Source organism: Salvelinus fontinalis, chromosome 18, assembly GCF_029448725.1.
Source record: "Salvelinus fontinalis isolate EN_2023a chromosome 18, ASM2944872v1, whole genome shotgun sequence".
NCBI classification, from domain to species: Eukaryota; Metazoa; Chordata; class Actinopteri; order Salmoniformes; family Salmonidae; genus Salvelinus; species Salvelinus fontinalis.
Genome location: NC_074682.1, coordinates 31,886,276 through 31,899,464, shown reverse-complemented (window position 1 = coordinate 31,899,464; position 13,189 = coordinate 31,886,276). Strand labels below are relative to the sequence as shown.

The 13,189-nt window shown below is 43.4% G+C and overlaps 1 protein-coding gene across 3 annotated transcripts; it reads left to right on the top strand.

Moving 5' to 3' along the window:
• Positions 1–53: 53 nt before the first annotated feature.
• On the top strand, positions 54–12,515 carry LOC129815299 (POZ (BTB) and AT hook-containing zinc finger 1-like). 3 transcript variants are annotated; one of them, XM_055868974.1, is made up of 6 exons: positions 54–2,425; positions 2,600–2,663; positions 2,904–3,075; positions 5,239–5,403; positions 7,206–7,406; positions 8,393–12,515. In XM_055868974.1, the coding sequence occupies exons 1-6, from the start codon at positions 1,185–1,187 to the stop codon at positions 8,905–8,907; spliced, it is 2,358 nt and encodes a 785-aa protein (XP_055724949.1). In that variant the 5' UTR covers positions 54–1,184; the 3' UTR covers positions 8,908–12,515. The 3 variants fall into 3 exon arrangements, with proteins under 3 accessions (XP_055724949.1, XP_055724951.1, XP_055724952.1); XM_055868976.1 differs by lacking the exon at positions 5,239–5,403; XM_055868977.1 differs by lacking the exons at positions 5,239–5,403; positions 7,206–7,406.
• The last annotated feature ends 674 nt before the right edge of the window (positions 12,516–13,189 follow it).

Here is a 13,189-nt window from a genome sequence, read left to right as displayed (position 1 = left end):
GCCTTTTGAAACTGCAAGACATTGTGCTGTGTATTTGGAATAATGAGTTGCAAAGACTGGGTATCTTGGCGGGTGCCTGAAGACTGCTATTTTCCCCGGTCTTAATGAATGTCCTTCATGGTTTGTTTACATTTTTGCTTTTGGGCTGACAATGAACATGGATTTTTCGATCTTATCAAATTGGGTTTCGGTTCTCACTTTCTTTCCCTTACTCAGAACATAACACGGCTATTATTTGCATATGCAGATGGTTGTGCAATTCTCCAAAGGCATCTGAACTTTGAACAGTAGGCTTTCATTTCTATATTTTGGTCCACTAAACCCATTCCATTTATAAAAACAATTTGCACCATCAACTATGGTTGGGTTCAACCTCTTTCTAAAGCATGTTTTGCTATTTATTCTAACATATGTACCTTCTCTGTTTCTGCACGCAGGACAGTCGGTAGCCTTTGGTCCCAGACATTGCATGCCTCACCTAATGGTTGCGTGTAAGGTCATTGACTTACTAAAACACTGGTCGGCAACAGGTGTTGGCTCAAGGTTTTTTAAAACATTTTTTACGGTTTTGGTCAAACCTTTCAGGGGTTCGGTAGAAATCTGTTAATAACTATTCCCACACACAAGTCATGATCGCTTCTCAATATAATCAAGGTATGAAATTATGTATCTTCAAATACAATCTATTGTGCTTGCGGTCAATTTGCAGCGAAAAATTATACTCGGACGCGCGGCTGAATCTGCCACTACCCAGGCGTTGAAAGAGCTGTCATGCGTAGCAACGCCTGGGCAGAGGAACGAACCCATTCTCAACCTTGCCTGTGGCTGGGGGAGGGGGCTTGTGTGGGAGAAACCAGGAAGAGAAATGGTATGAATGTATTTGACAACTTCAACCTCATGTAGCCTGAATAGCTAGTGTCTATTTGACGAATACATTTTACTCGACAACTGAGACCCACTTGCTTTATGTCAAAACGAAATAAAAAATTTAGAACGGTAACCCCCGCTTTGAAACGAAGGTTAAAGTTCACAGGAAGCTGGGGGGGCTACCATTTTTCACTGCTGCTTACATTTTAGATGCTAGAGAGGGAGGGGTGGTCGTCGTGGTTTTATTTAATTTCTCCAGACTATTGAGCTGTACACGTTTTGTTTGTTTCGCCACCCCTACTCACTAACAAAAATTGATGTTGAATGAATTCGGCATGGAGAAAATAGCGGAGCAGTCGTGGAATTCTTCATACACCTATCAGGTGATCAAGCATAGCGCGGAGATGCTACACAATCTCAACATTCAGAGGAAAGATGGAGGCAAGTTTTGCGATGTGATCTTGCGCGTCGGCGAAGAGAGCTTCCATGCCCACAAGGCGGTACTGGCGGCGTGCAGCGAGTATTTCGAGTCCGTTTTTGGGTGTCAAACGGAGGGCGACGGGGATGCAAAAGAGCTCGAGATGCATACGATAAGTCCCAAAGTTTTTAAAGACATTTTGGACTTTGCCTACACCTCTAGGATTGTGGTACGATTGGAATGTTTTCCCGAGTTGATGACCGCTGCTAAATTTCTGCTAATGCGTTCTGTCATCGAGATATGCCAAGAAGTAATCAAACAGTCCAATGTACAAATTCTTGTTCCACCCTCAAGAAGAGGCGACGTTAGTTTATTCCGTGCCACGGGGGGCTCTGAATTTAGTTTCACATTGGCTGTAGACAACATGTCAAATGGGAATGGCTTGTTTACCAACAATGGGAAGACGCATAATGTGGATGGAAATCGGTCCAATGATACAGTCATGTCGGATGGCAGCCCCCAGTCCTCTATGCCAGTCCTGCAGCCCGTGTCTCCATCAGAGATGACGGGCAACCCGTTCCAAGAAGAGGGCTCTTCGGGTTCCAAGAGAGGCAGGGGGCGACCAAAGAAGGGGACAGTCATGGAGCCTATTCATTACATCAGCACCTCTGACGTTAAAGAAGACATTGAGCAGATATTTCCTTGTGGAATATGTGGCAAGGCATTTACAGAGGCTGTGCGGTTGAGAAACCACGAAGCGCAGCATGGAGCGTCCAGCCATGGCGCGAGTAGCGGCGACGGCTTGTCTGGCGAGGGAGGCCCTACCTCGATATCGCACCCTGGTCAGCCCGGTCTGTTGGAGAATGGCATGCCATTGCATGGAGGAGTAGGCCTAGAAAACAGCCGTAAGCGCGAGAGGACGAGACGTCATGTTGGCTGTGACATTTGTGGGAAGGTGTTTCGGGATGTGTACCACCTGAACCGACACAAGTTGTCTCATTCCGGGGAAAAGCCATATGCTTGCCATGTCTGTGGCCTGCGGTTCAAGCGCAAGGACAGGATGTCATACCATGTCCGGTCACATGATGGATCTGTGGGTAAACCCTACCTCTGTCAAAGCTGTGGAAAGGGGTTTTCCAGGTGAGCTATGGGCAATTATTGTATACTTAAACCACATGTTCCAGGTGCATTCCCTATTCTATTCTGAAGCATTCTGTGATCTGGAGGGAAAATGAATACACATGGGGGTCTTATTCATAATCAGTAGTCTACTGCCTCCATCTGTCGCAACATGCCTATGTTTGATTTATTCAGGCCAGACCATCTGAATGGACACATCAAGCAGGTTCACACAACAGAGAGACCCCATAAGTGCCAGGTGAGACAACAGCAACAACTGGATCCTCTTAGAAGAGTGGATGTGGATTCTATATTTGTCACAATGAATGAACATCACACTTCAAATCTGTCAGTGTGGTATTTGCTTGTTTTAAAGATTTAGTTGTCATTCTTGTTGATTAGAATATGGTTGAAAGGTTGATGGTAAATTAATATTGTTTCTGTATGTAACATGTATGAGGGCATATTATTTTACCTGTATTTTCCACCTGTTCTTCAGATTTGTAATGCTTCCTTTGCTACAAGAGATCGCCTGCGGTCCCACCTAGCTTGTCATGAGGACAAGATCCCCTGCCAGATGTGTGGGAAGTACCTCCGAGCTGCGTACATGACCGACCACCTCAAGAAACACAGTGAAGGACCTCACAACTACTGTGGTATATGCAACAAAGGTAACCTTAGGCCTAGGGTGTAGCATCATCGCCACATACCTGTCAGGAGAATCAGGGCGGGAGCTTCCAATCTATGACTGGGCTATCTTCTTATGTCTTAGATTTTTGTGTTTTTCTTGTTAACCTGCCTCTCTTCCAGCATGGTATTGCCATCTTGCAACAAGGATGATCTAGTAAAATGTTTACTATTCAATTCTAATACTGTAGTAACCATCAACTACCTCAGCTGGTGCAAAGCATTTGGGTTGCTTTCTACAGAAGAGCTTGTGAACTGCAATCATGGGCTATTTGCAGATCACAGTTGTAGTGTTTGCATGGGTTGTCCAGTTTTTTTCCCATTTCTTCTTTTTTGTTGGCCTCTGAACATTCTTCTGCTGCCATTCTAATTGACTCTCTTGTACGCTAATGCGTGTAGTCTCATTAATGTCAAATGTTTTTATCTGGTTAATGAATTATCCAAAATAGAGCTGTCAGCTGCACTTATCAGATACTTACTAGCAGACAGTAGCTAGGTTTCCATCCAATTGGTGACAGATTTCATGCGAATAGTCCAGAATCTGCATAAATATAAAATGCACATTTTCCCACCAGTGGTGTGTTTCCACCAAACAGACTTGTTGTGTATAAAAATCAGTGGGTGATGACATAGTGCACAGAAAATGTAATTTTAAAGCTAAAGTTTTCATGTACCGAATAAAAATCTAAAGTTCAATGTGTTTCCATATCATTTTCAACTCTACCGATAGTTTTGTCATAAAAATTGTTGCGTTAAATAGCAAATGTGCCTAATGTTGCTCTGGTCTTGGCACATGCTGTCTAGCCAACAGCGTGGGTAGGCTGCATGATGAGATTATTATGGATAAGTAAGTAGCAGCTTGTGCAAGCCAGAACGGCTCATAGGACAGGAGCCTATCTCCTGCTTCTGTAGAGTGAGGCAGCTTGATGTACAAGTACACACCCTGAACAGGATACTTGTCTATCGCAGGACCTCACCCCCAATCTAGCTCCTTAATGCTGAGTGCCAAGCAGTGATGCATCAGATCCCATTTTTACGGCCTTTGGTGTGATTTGGCCGGGGATTGAACTCACAGCCTTCCAATCTCAGGGCGGACACTAACCACAAGGCCACTGATGGATAAGAGCGAGAATATTTTATTAGTTAAACGGCAGTCATCCATCGATCATCATGTCACCAGAATAAAACCCTCAATATTTATTGGAAAGGAGCATCAAGGTCACCGTTCACTTTCACCACCATGTGTTCATCATAACTCATTTAATCTGTAGCCTAATAAACTGCGTGGTTTCCTAAATTGTAGTGGGATGACCACACCATGTTATCGTGTGACTCCAAGTTTACTTCGATATGATAGTTATTATATCAAAATTTGCACATAAAGGCGTTTCCACCACCATTTCTCGCATAATTAATTTTACAGACACAAAAAGATCCCACCATGTCCAACGAACATATTAACTGTCGGCATTTATAAAATTTAACCAAACTTCCTGTTTCCATCACAGCTGTCATTACTTTTTCTTTTTATACGGTACGACTTGCATAAAAACTTTGGATGGAAACATGGTTAGTGCTGATGTTTTATTTTTTAGAAAGGCTTGATTTTGTATGTGAAGGTTTAATACTTGTGTCTTACCTTAACGTGTGTACTACTGTAGATTATTTCAAGCCCCATATGCAGTTTGTCTCTTGGTCTGAAATTTTGTCCCAAGTCAAGATAATGTATTGGGTTGACTTGCTTATTTGACCCTGATTTACCTGTCTGGACATGGTGTCATTCTTGTGGTAGGCCAAGATAATGGAGAACAGTGGTTGCGTGTTGTTCACTCTTGCTTGTGGTTAGCCTGCCTCTTGTTGGTTCATATTCTTCTTTGCCTTTGAAGTTAGATGTGCTTCAGTTTTGCTTTTGAGGGTTGTTACAACGTTCAACAAAATCATATTATTATCCTTTGTTACCATCTCCTATATATCATTGTCTGCATGAAGATATAAAACAGAATTACACAGCGAAAGGCAGATTTGGGAAAGAGGTGTTTTTTGTCCCACTGTCATCTTTGGGTACATAACAACAGAGCGCATCCTTTCTCTCCCTGCTGGGTGTGTAGTGCCACTGCCCTTTGTTGTGTTCTTCTCTGGGTCTCCAGGTTTCTCCACTGCGTCCTACCTTAAGGTGCACGTAAAATCGCACCATGGCTCGCCATTGCTCCCCCATACTGCCCAAGCACACGGTGCCTTCCCTGCGCTGCACGGGGAGCCGCAGATGCACAGCGGCGCCCCCTACCACACGGGACGCCAGTGCACAGTGGAAGGCAAGCAGCCGCCCACCCCATTCCTCTCCAACCTGCCTCCAAGCATAGGCTATGTCTTTTCTTGCTTTGTGTTGATCATCATCTGCTCTGCTGCTTGTGGGGAAAACTTGCTGCATCTGTTTTTAAAGCCTGGCAAAAAGACAAGCATACACAAACATACACACATGCACACAAAGCGTATAGGCATTCCTGCCTGTGCCTGCGCAGTGATGCTGACGCTAAAGGACCCATCTCCTCTTTGCCTCCATCAGCTAACAGTAGGGACACTGTCTTCAGAAGCACCATATGAACAGCAGGCTGATATGGTTGTCCTGGCTGATATTGTGTATATAAAGAGATTTTTAGCCCCATGGCAGCAGACTTTTTTCTCAATCAGCATGCGTGTGTAATTGTCTGCTCTTCTGCTTGGTTTATATAGTGAAGAGAGAAGAAGGAAAGTGAGAGGAAGTTGATTAGGGAACTTTACTTTTTGTGTTTTACTAGGCAGAGATCATGTGAATTTAGCTATCAATAAGGATAACTTTTACTCAATGGGTTAGAATATGTATAGGCCTATTTCTTGAAATAAAAAAACATTTGCAATTACAGAATTTGGCATTTTCTCTAATGGGGCACTGCTCCCCAGTGGTCAGTTTTGGGATACTGCAGGTTGTCAGGGACTCAAGTCAGCTCATAAAAAGCTACAACAAAGAAGTGCATGTATGCCTCCCCATGTTCCAAATGGCCTTGTTGCTCTTCAGTCAGGGCTCAGACATACACAGAGACTGTGTTTAGCCTTAATAGCCTTAGTGCCATGCTATTCTGTCTGTTCAGCATGGCAATGTGAACGCTTTCTGAAAACGCTGTTTGTTGCTTGCTGTCATCTCCATCAACTTGTGGCCATTGGCCAAATGATGCACTATAATGTTGCATGTCTATTGAATCATACAGTACTGTGCAGTGTTCCTCTAGAATCAATGGAGCTTTTTTCAACTATTATTGCCATGGCAACTAGCAGCAGCCTATGGATTCGGCTGTACAGTACTTCACTCTGGCAGAGAGCGAGAAGGAGTCAAAGCAGTGTGGAGAGTAGGCTTGGGCGTTATACCGTATACCGGGGTATTTAGGCACACCAACAGTACTTAGATTCATTTTTTTAGTTGGAGGGGGGGCCCCCACCTCGGCCACCCCGCCTCGAGCTCCAGTTATGCATTTGGTTTGTTAACTTGCTAGCTAAGTGGCTAGATGGCAAGATCAAGCTTCTTGGTTACAGCAGAGACAATCAATCTCCTCTTGGATCAAGATCCATGTTCCCCAAATTGGTTTGTGTGACCCTTATGTGCCCTTCCGGTAATGACGTATACCCTGGTATGATACAGAAATGGTATAAATGTATGAAAATCTGAATATCTGCAAAAACCTAGTGGAGAGAGGTTTAGATTCTAGGTTAAAACCTTGAACTCAATTTAGTTTTTTAGCTGTAGAAATTGACTTCCTAGTGATTACCTATCTCAGATCTAAAATCGTTGCAATGTGGTGGAATTCTAAATCTATTGGTGGCATGCCAGAATTCTAAATCTATTGGCAAACTGCTTTTATTTAGAATAAATCAAGTTGGCTGGCTTGGCAGGTAATACAGGAAAAAGTTTCATTCACTGTTTACAGTTTTGTCTATTGTAATCACTGGACAAAGTAAAGCTACTAAATTAGACTTAGTAAGGTCTGGGTAATATCCTGACTACATTGACGTATGTATGGTTTCCGCTGGCCTTGTCTGTTGTTTCTGCTGCCCCCTCTCTACTCTCTGTCTGTCTTTGGTGTAGACCTGTGCACCAGTCGACGGCTGCTGGTCACCTTCCCAGAGGCAGATGGTCACTGCTTTCTCCCCCAGGCCGGCCCTCCCTCCCTGGGTCTGCAGCCTGAGCTGCTCCTGGGGAAACCAGGGCCTGGGGGGGCTCCATATTTCTGGGAGTGCCACTCTGCCGGGCCGCCTGGGTTTCACCCCCTCCACGGGCCTCTGCCAGGTCAGTATGGGCCAGCAGTAGGGTTGGGGCTTAGGGCGCTAACAAGGCCTGCTGATTAGACGAGTAACAAGAGTTCTACTGTAAAGAGTTGGTTAGACGAGAAGATAACAACCTCTAGGGGATGCATGTGCATAAAGAGTCAAGGAAATTTGGTTGACGGGATGCATGAGCAAAAGGTTTCCTGGAAATAAGCCGCTTAGTTTATGTCGACACGTTTGTAGTTCTGATGTGGTTTTGGTATCATGATTAAAACGTGACACCGGTTGTTTTTATTTTTTTATTATGATTTTTTTGTAAAAATTTGGATGATACAATAGCCTTTTTCATATCAGATATTATGGGCCGACATTGTACATTGTTCAATCTGAGCTAAAATAATCTGCCGCATAGTGCTACCAATAAACACTTATGTCCAGGTTGAAAATTTTTAAGTATAAAGAAATTATGACAAAGTGGTCCTGTGGAATTGTCTTTTTTTCCCCAAACTCACGAGGAAGAAAGACCTTGCTTTCAATGAAGTGTATTATCTATTGGGTAAATGAATGAAGCTTCAGAATGTCTGCGTATTATATCATTTGAACAAATGTGCCCTCTGTTCCTATAATATAAATGAACACAATGTATTTTAAGAATTGCAGAACAATTCTACTTAACAGCACTATACTCCTCTTTTTTGTTCCTAACCAATGGGTTTCATGGGAGCAGGTGCTTAGTACACACAGCAGTAAACTGTCCTCTGTTCATGTTGCAGGTGGTGGCGGCGGCTAACCGGAGAGCAGTGCTGCCTGCTGGTCTAAATAGACACATTTTGTGTTGCGTGTGCATGGCCTAATTTGAGGTTTTCTTTCCCCTTAAAATTCCCCTGCTTTCTGACTCTCCCTGTGTCCTTTCCCTTTACCCAACCCCCACCCTATCAACTCTCCCTCTCCTCCCTCCTGTCCTCCACCCCTCCATATCCTCCCCCACCCCCTCTGTATTTACCTCAGACGGGCAGGAGAATGCTGGAAAATGCCCCCATCAAAGAGAATCTGAGGGAGACGAGCCGTTGTTCGGGGATCTGTCCAACGGCGACGAAATTAAGTCTCCGCACAAGTCTGAGGAAGAGGAGCTTGGGACGCCGTTCGACTGCAACGGAGCCTCTACCGATACCGGGGCCGTGGGAGGGTCGCCACCAGGTGACGTTAAAGCCAAGACCAGCCAGGACTCTCCAGTGAAGAAGTTCCCTTGCAGCGAGTGCACCCAGACCTTCCGCACCAAGTCTTACCTCAATAAGCACGTCAACAGAGTGCACCATCATGGGGTCCAGAAGAGTCTAGTGGTGGGTGTAGGGTCGGGGTCAGGTCTGGGGGAGCTGGGTCCTTCCCTGGGCTCTCCCTTCTCCCCTCAACAGAACATGTCTCTGCTGGAGTCATTTGGCTTCCAGATCGTCCAGTCTGCCTTTGCCTCGTCGCTGGTGGACTCTGAGGCAGGACATAGTGGGATGGAGCTGGGGGGGAAGTGACCTGTAGCTCAGTGGGGGGGAAGTGACCAATAGGTCAATGTGGGGGGACGTGAACCTAGATTTGTGTTGGAAATTTGCCCTAGTTAGGTCTGTTCAGCCTATCAGATGTAAGGGAATGACGTTGTCTATAGACTGCTCTTGACGTTGTCTATAGACTGCTCTTGACGTTGTCTATAGACTGCTCTTGACGTTGTCTATAGACTGCTCTTGCGTTGCCTATAGACTGCTCTTGACGTTGTCTATAGACTGCTCTTGACGTTGTCTATAGACTGCTCTTGACGTTGTCTATAGACTGCTCTTGCGTTGCCTATAGACTGCTCTTGACGTTGTCTATAGACTGCTCTTGACGTTGTCTATAAACTGCTCTTGACGTTGTCTATAGACTGCTCTTGACGTTGTCTATAGACTGCTCTTGCGTTGCCTATAGACTGCTCTTGACGTTGTCTATAGACTGCTCTTGACGTTGTCTATAAACTGCTCTTGACGTTGTCTATAGACTGCTCTTGACGTTGTCTATAGACTGCTCTTGACGTTGTCTATAGACTGCTCTTGACGTTGTCTATAGACTGCTCTTGACGTTGTCTATAGACTACTTTGCTGTTCATGGCATCATCGCTCACTGTTGTTTTATTACATTCTGTGTCATGGAGCTATTACTATCTATATACAGCATTTCTTTATGAAGACCATTTCAGAGCAGAATATAAAATGTACATTAACATGAATTATTTTAATGTTAAGCAACTTAGACAGCGGATTTTAGAAAGCTGTTATGTTCCTTTTGGATTGTATTTGTATGGTTGTTTATGACATAACGATGCCCTTAAGATCCATTACCATGCACATATAAGAAAAATATATTAGTAAATGCTGTTATTATCATTTCAGGTAATGGAAATACAGAGTGTGGTTTGTAACCAATGGGTTAGTACATGCATTCACTGGGTCATTTTGAATTGCTTTGTTATTATCAATATGCTGTTCACAGCTGCGGTGAAACCGTCAAACCCAAGCTTCCCCTTACTTCAGACAGAGCTCCTGAAGGGGAGCGGCTGCAAATGGAACTCTGGTCTAACTCTGAATAGAATCCTAGTCAATTCTATCAGTTTCTGCAGGGCAAGGATAAAACCCTATGGCTGTTCCATTTGAGAATGTTCTATTCTCTTATTACAGAATTTTATAGAACAGATGTATTTGTTAGTCACGTGAAATCAATTCTAGGTATTCAACAGGGACCAAGTTCAGGTTTGACTATTAGAAATCGTGAGAAATGTAGAATATATTTTATTAATTTATTGATTGCCCTGTATGCTTTGTGGACAAAGTTTTTTTTATGAGTTGATGTTTGAGATGTCGATGTGTTGTCCTGATTTTAGTCTATAAGTTATGCTAGATACAGGAGGCCAACTAGGGAGCGACAGTGAAATATCTGGATGTGTTTGGTGCTCTCTGATATGTGCTTTTGTCCTCCGAATCTAATCAACAAGAAGGCTTTTAGTCTAATTGTTTGTCAGATAGTTTTGCTTTATTACTTTCAGTACATTCCTGCTTTTATTTATCGTTATATTGTGATTGTAACGAGTGTATATAACATTCATTCATATATAGTGGATTCAGAAAGTATTCAGACCGCCTGCATTTTTCCACATTCTGTTACGTGTCAGTCTTATTCTGAAATTGATTTAATTGTTTTTTTCCCTCATCAATCTACACACAATACCCCATAATGAAAATATCACATTTACATAGGTATTCAGACCCTTTACTCAGTACTTTGTTGAAGCACCTTTGGCAGCGATTACAGCCTTGAGTCTTCTTGCGTATGACGCTACAAGCATGGCACACCTGTATTTGGGGAGTTTCTCTCATTCTCTCTGTGGATCCTCAAGCTCTGTCAGGTTGGATGGGGAGCGTTGCTGCACAGGTATTTTCAGGTCTCTCCAGAGATGTTCGATCGGGTTCAAATCTGGGCTCTGGATGGGCCACTCAAGAACATTCAGAGACTTGTCCCGAAGCCACTCCTGCGTTGTCTCAGCTGTGTGCTTAGGGTGGATGTCCTGTTGGAAGATGAACCTTCGCCCCAGTCTGAGGTTCTGAATGCTCTGGAGCAGGTTTTCATCAAAGATCTCTCTACTTTGCTCTGTTCATTTTTCTCTCCGTCCTGACTAGTCTCCCAGTAACTGCCGCTGAAAACAATTCCCACAGCATGCTGCTGCTACCACCATGCTTCACCGTGGGGATGGTGCCAGTTTTCCTCCAGACATGACGCTTGGCATTCAGGCCAAAGAGTTCAATTTTGGTTTCATCAGACCAGAGAATCTTGTTTCTCATGGTCTGAGAGTCTTTACATGCCTTTTAGCAAACTCCAAGCGGGCTGTTGTCTTTTACTGAGGAGTGACTTCTGTCTGGCCACTCTACTATAAAGGCTTGATTGGTGGAATGCTGCAGAGATGGTTGTACTTCTGGAAGGTTCTCCCATCTCCACAGAGGAACTCTGGAGCTCTGTCAGAGTAACCATCGGGTTCTTGGTCACCTCCCTGACCAAGGCCCTTCTCCCTCGATTGCTCAGTTTGGCCGGGCGGCCAGCTCTAGGGAAGAGTCTTGGTGGTTCCCAACTTCTTCAATTTAAGAATAATAGAAGCCACTGTGTTCTTGGGGACGTTCAATGCTGCAGACATTTTTTGGTACCCTTCCCCAGATTTGTGCCTCAACACGATCCTGTCTCTGAGCTCTATGGACAATTCCTTTGACCTCATGGCTTGGTTTTTGCTCTGACATGCACTGTCAACTGTGGGACCTTATATTGACAGTTGTGTGCCTTTCCAAATCATGTCCAATCAATTAAATTTACCACAGGTGGACTCCCAAGTTGTAGAAACATCTCAAGGATGATCAATGGTAACAGGATGCACCTGAGTTCAGTTACGAGTCTCATAAGCAAAAGGTCTGAAAACTTATGTAAATAAGGTATTTTAAAATAATTTTTAATACATTTGCAAAAATTTCTAAACCTGTTTTCGCTTTGTCATTATGGGGTATTGTGTGTAGATCGATGAGGAACATTTTGTATTTAATTAATTTTAGAATAAGGCTGTAACGTAACAAAATTGGGCAAAAGTCAAGGGTCTGAATACTTTCCGAATGCATGCATGCATGGAATATATATATATATATATCTAATGATTGATTTCATCTTTAGTCGATGAATGGGGATTTTATATATATATATATAACCTTTTTTTCCTTCCTTGCCAAGTTTTGGTGGTGGTTGTTCGGTTTTCCTCACTGTGAGTGCCCATGATCTGCTGTGTACTGTTCTGGACATAAATGTTTGTTGGGATGAGGTTGTTCACTGGATGGTGACAGAAGTATCCCTGTTCACTGTAGACCTGGGTTCAAAAAGTCTCTTGAAAGCATTTGCTCTAGTCTGGCTGGAGTGACAGATGGGTGGGTTTTGCACTTGTGGGACTCTTCTATTGTGCCAGGTAAGCTAAATCAAATACTATTTGAATCCAGGTCTGGTTCAGTGTGCTGTTACCTTGTTCTGGTAGTGTGTACTCTACCAGTTTAGTTCTACCACCAATGGCTTTGATCAATCAGTCTGTTTAGGCCACAGGTGTCAAACTCATTCCACGGGGGGCCGAGTGTCTGCGGGTTTTCGCTCCTCCCTTGTACTTGATTGATGAATTAACATCACTAATTAGTTAGGAACTCCCCACACCTGGTTGTCTAAGGCTTTATTGAAAGGAAAAACCAAAAACCTGCAGACACTAGGCCCTCCGTGGAATGAGTTTGACACCCCTGGTTTAGGCCATATTAATCAAATATTTTTTTATTTTTACATCCCCACTGAATAGTGATGCTTTTCACACAGTGGATGGAGTAAAAATCTATTTAAAAAGGCCTGTTTCTTTGTGTTATTTATTGGATAAGTAAGAGACAATGCTGTTTTTAGAAATATGCTCATATGATATGCAACACTGGTGATCGCCCATACATGCTATTCAATTCATCTGGTGGTATTGGTTGTTTGTTTATCTCACCTGTTTTGGTAGTTCAATTTACAGGATGTTTTTATTGATTGATTGCTTAAATAGTTACCTGTGTTGTTTTCTTGTATTGTTATGTTGATCTGTTGCAAAGTGCCTTCCCAATACTGATTGTGCACAGCAGTAGATTTGAAATGCGAGATGAAAAAGGACCTATTTCTCTAAATGGTCAATCATGCGCAGAGTGAATTGCAATGACACTTTTGTACACAACATGCACACAAAGAAGATGT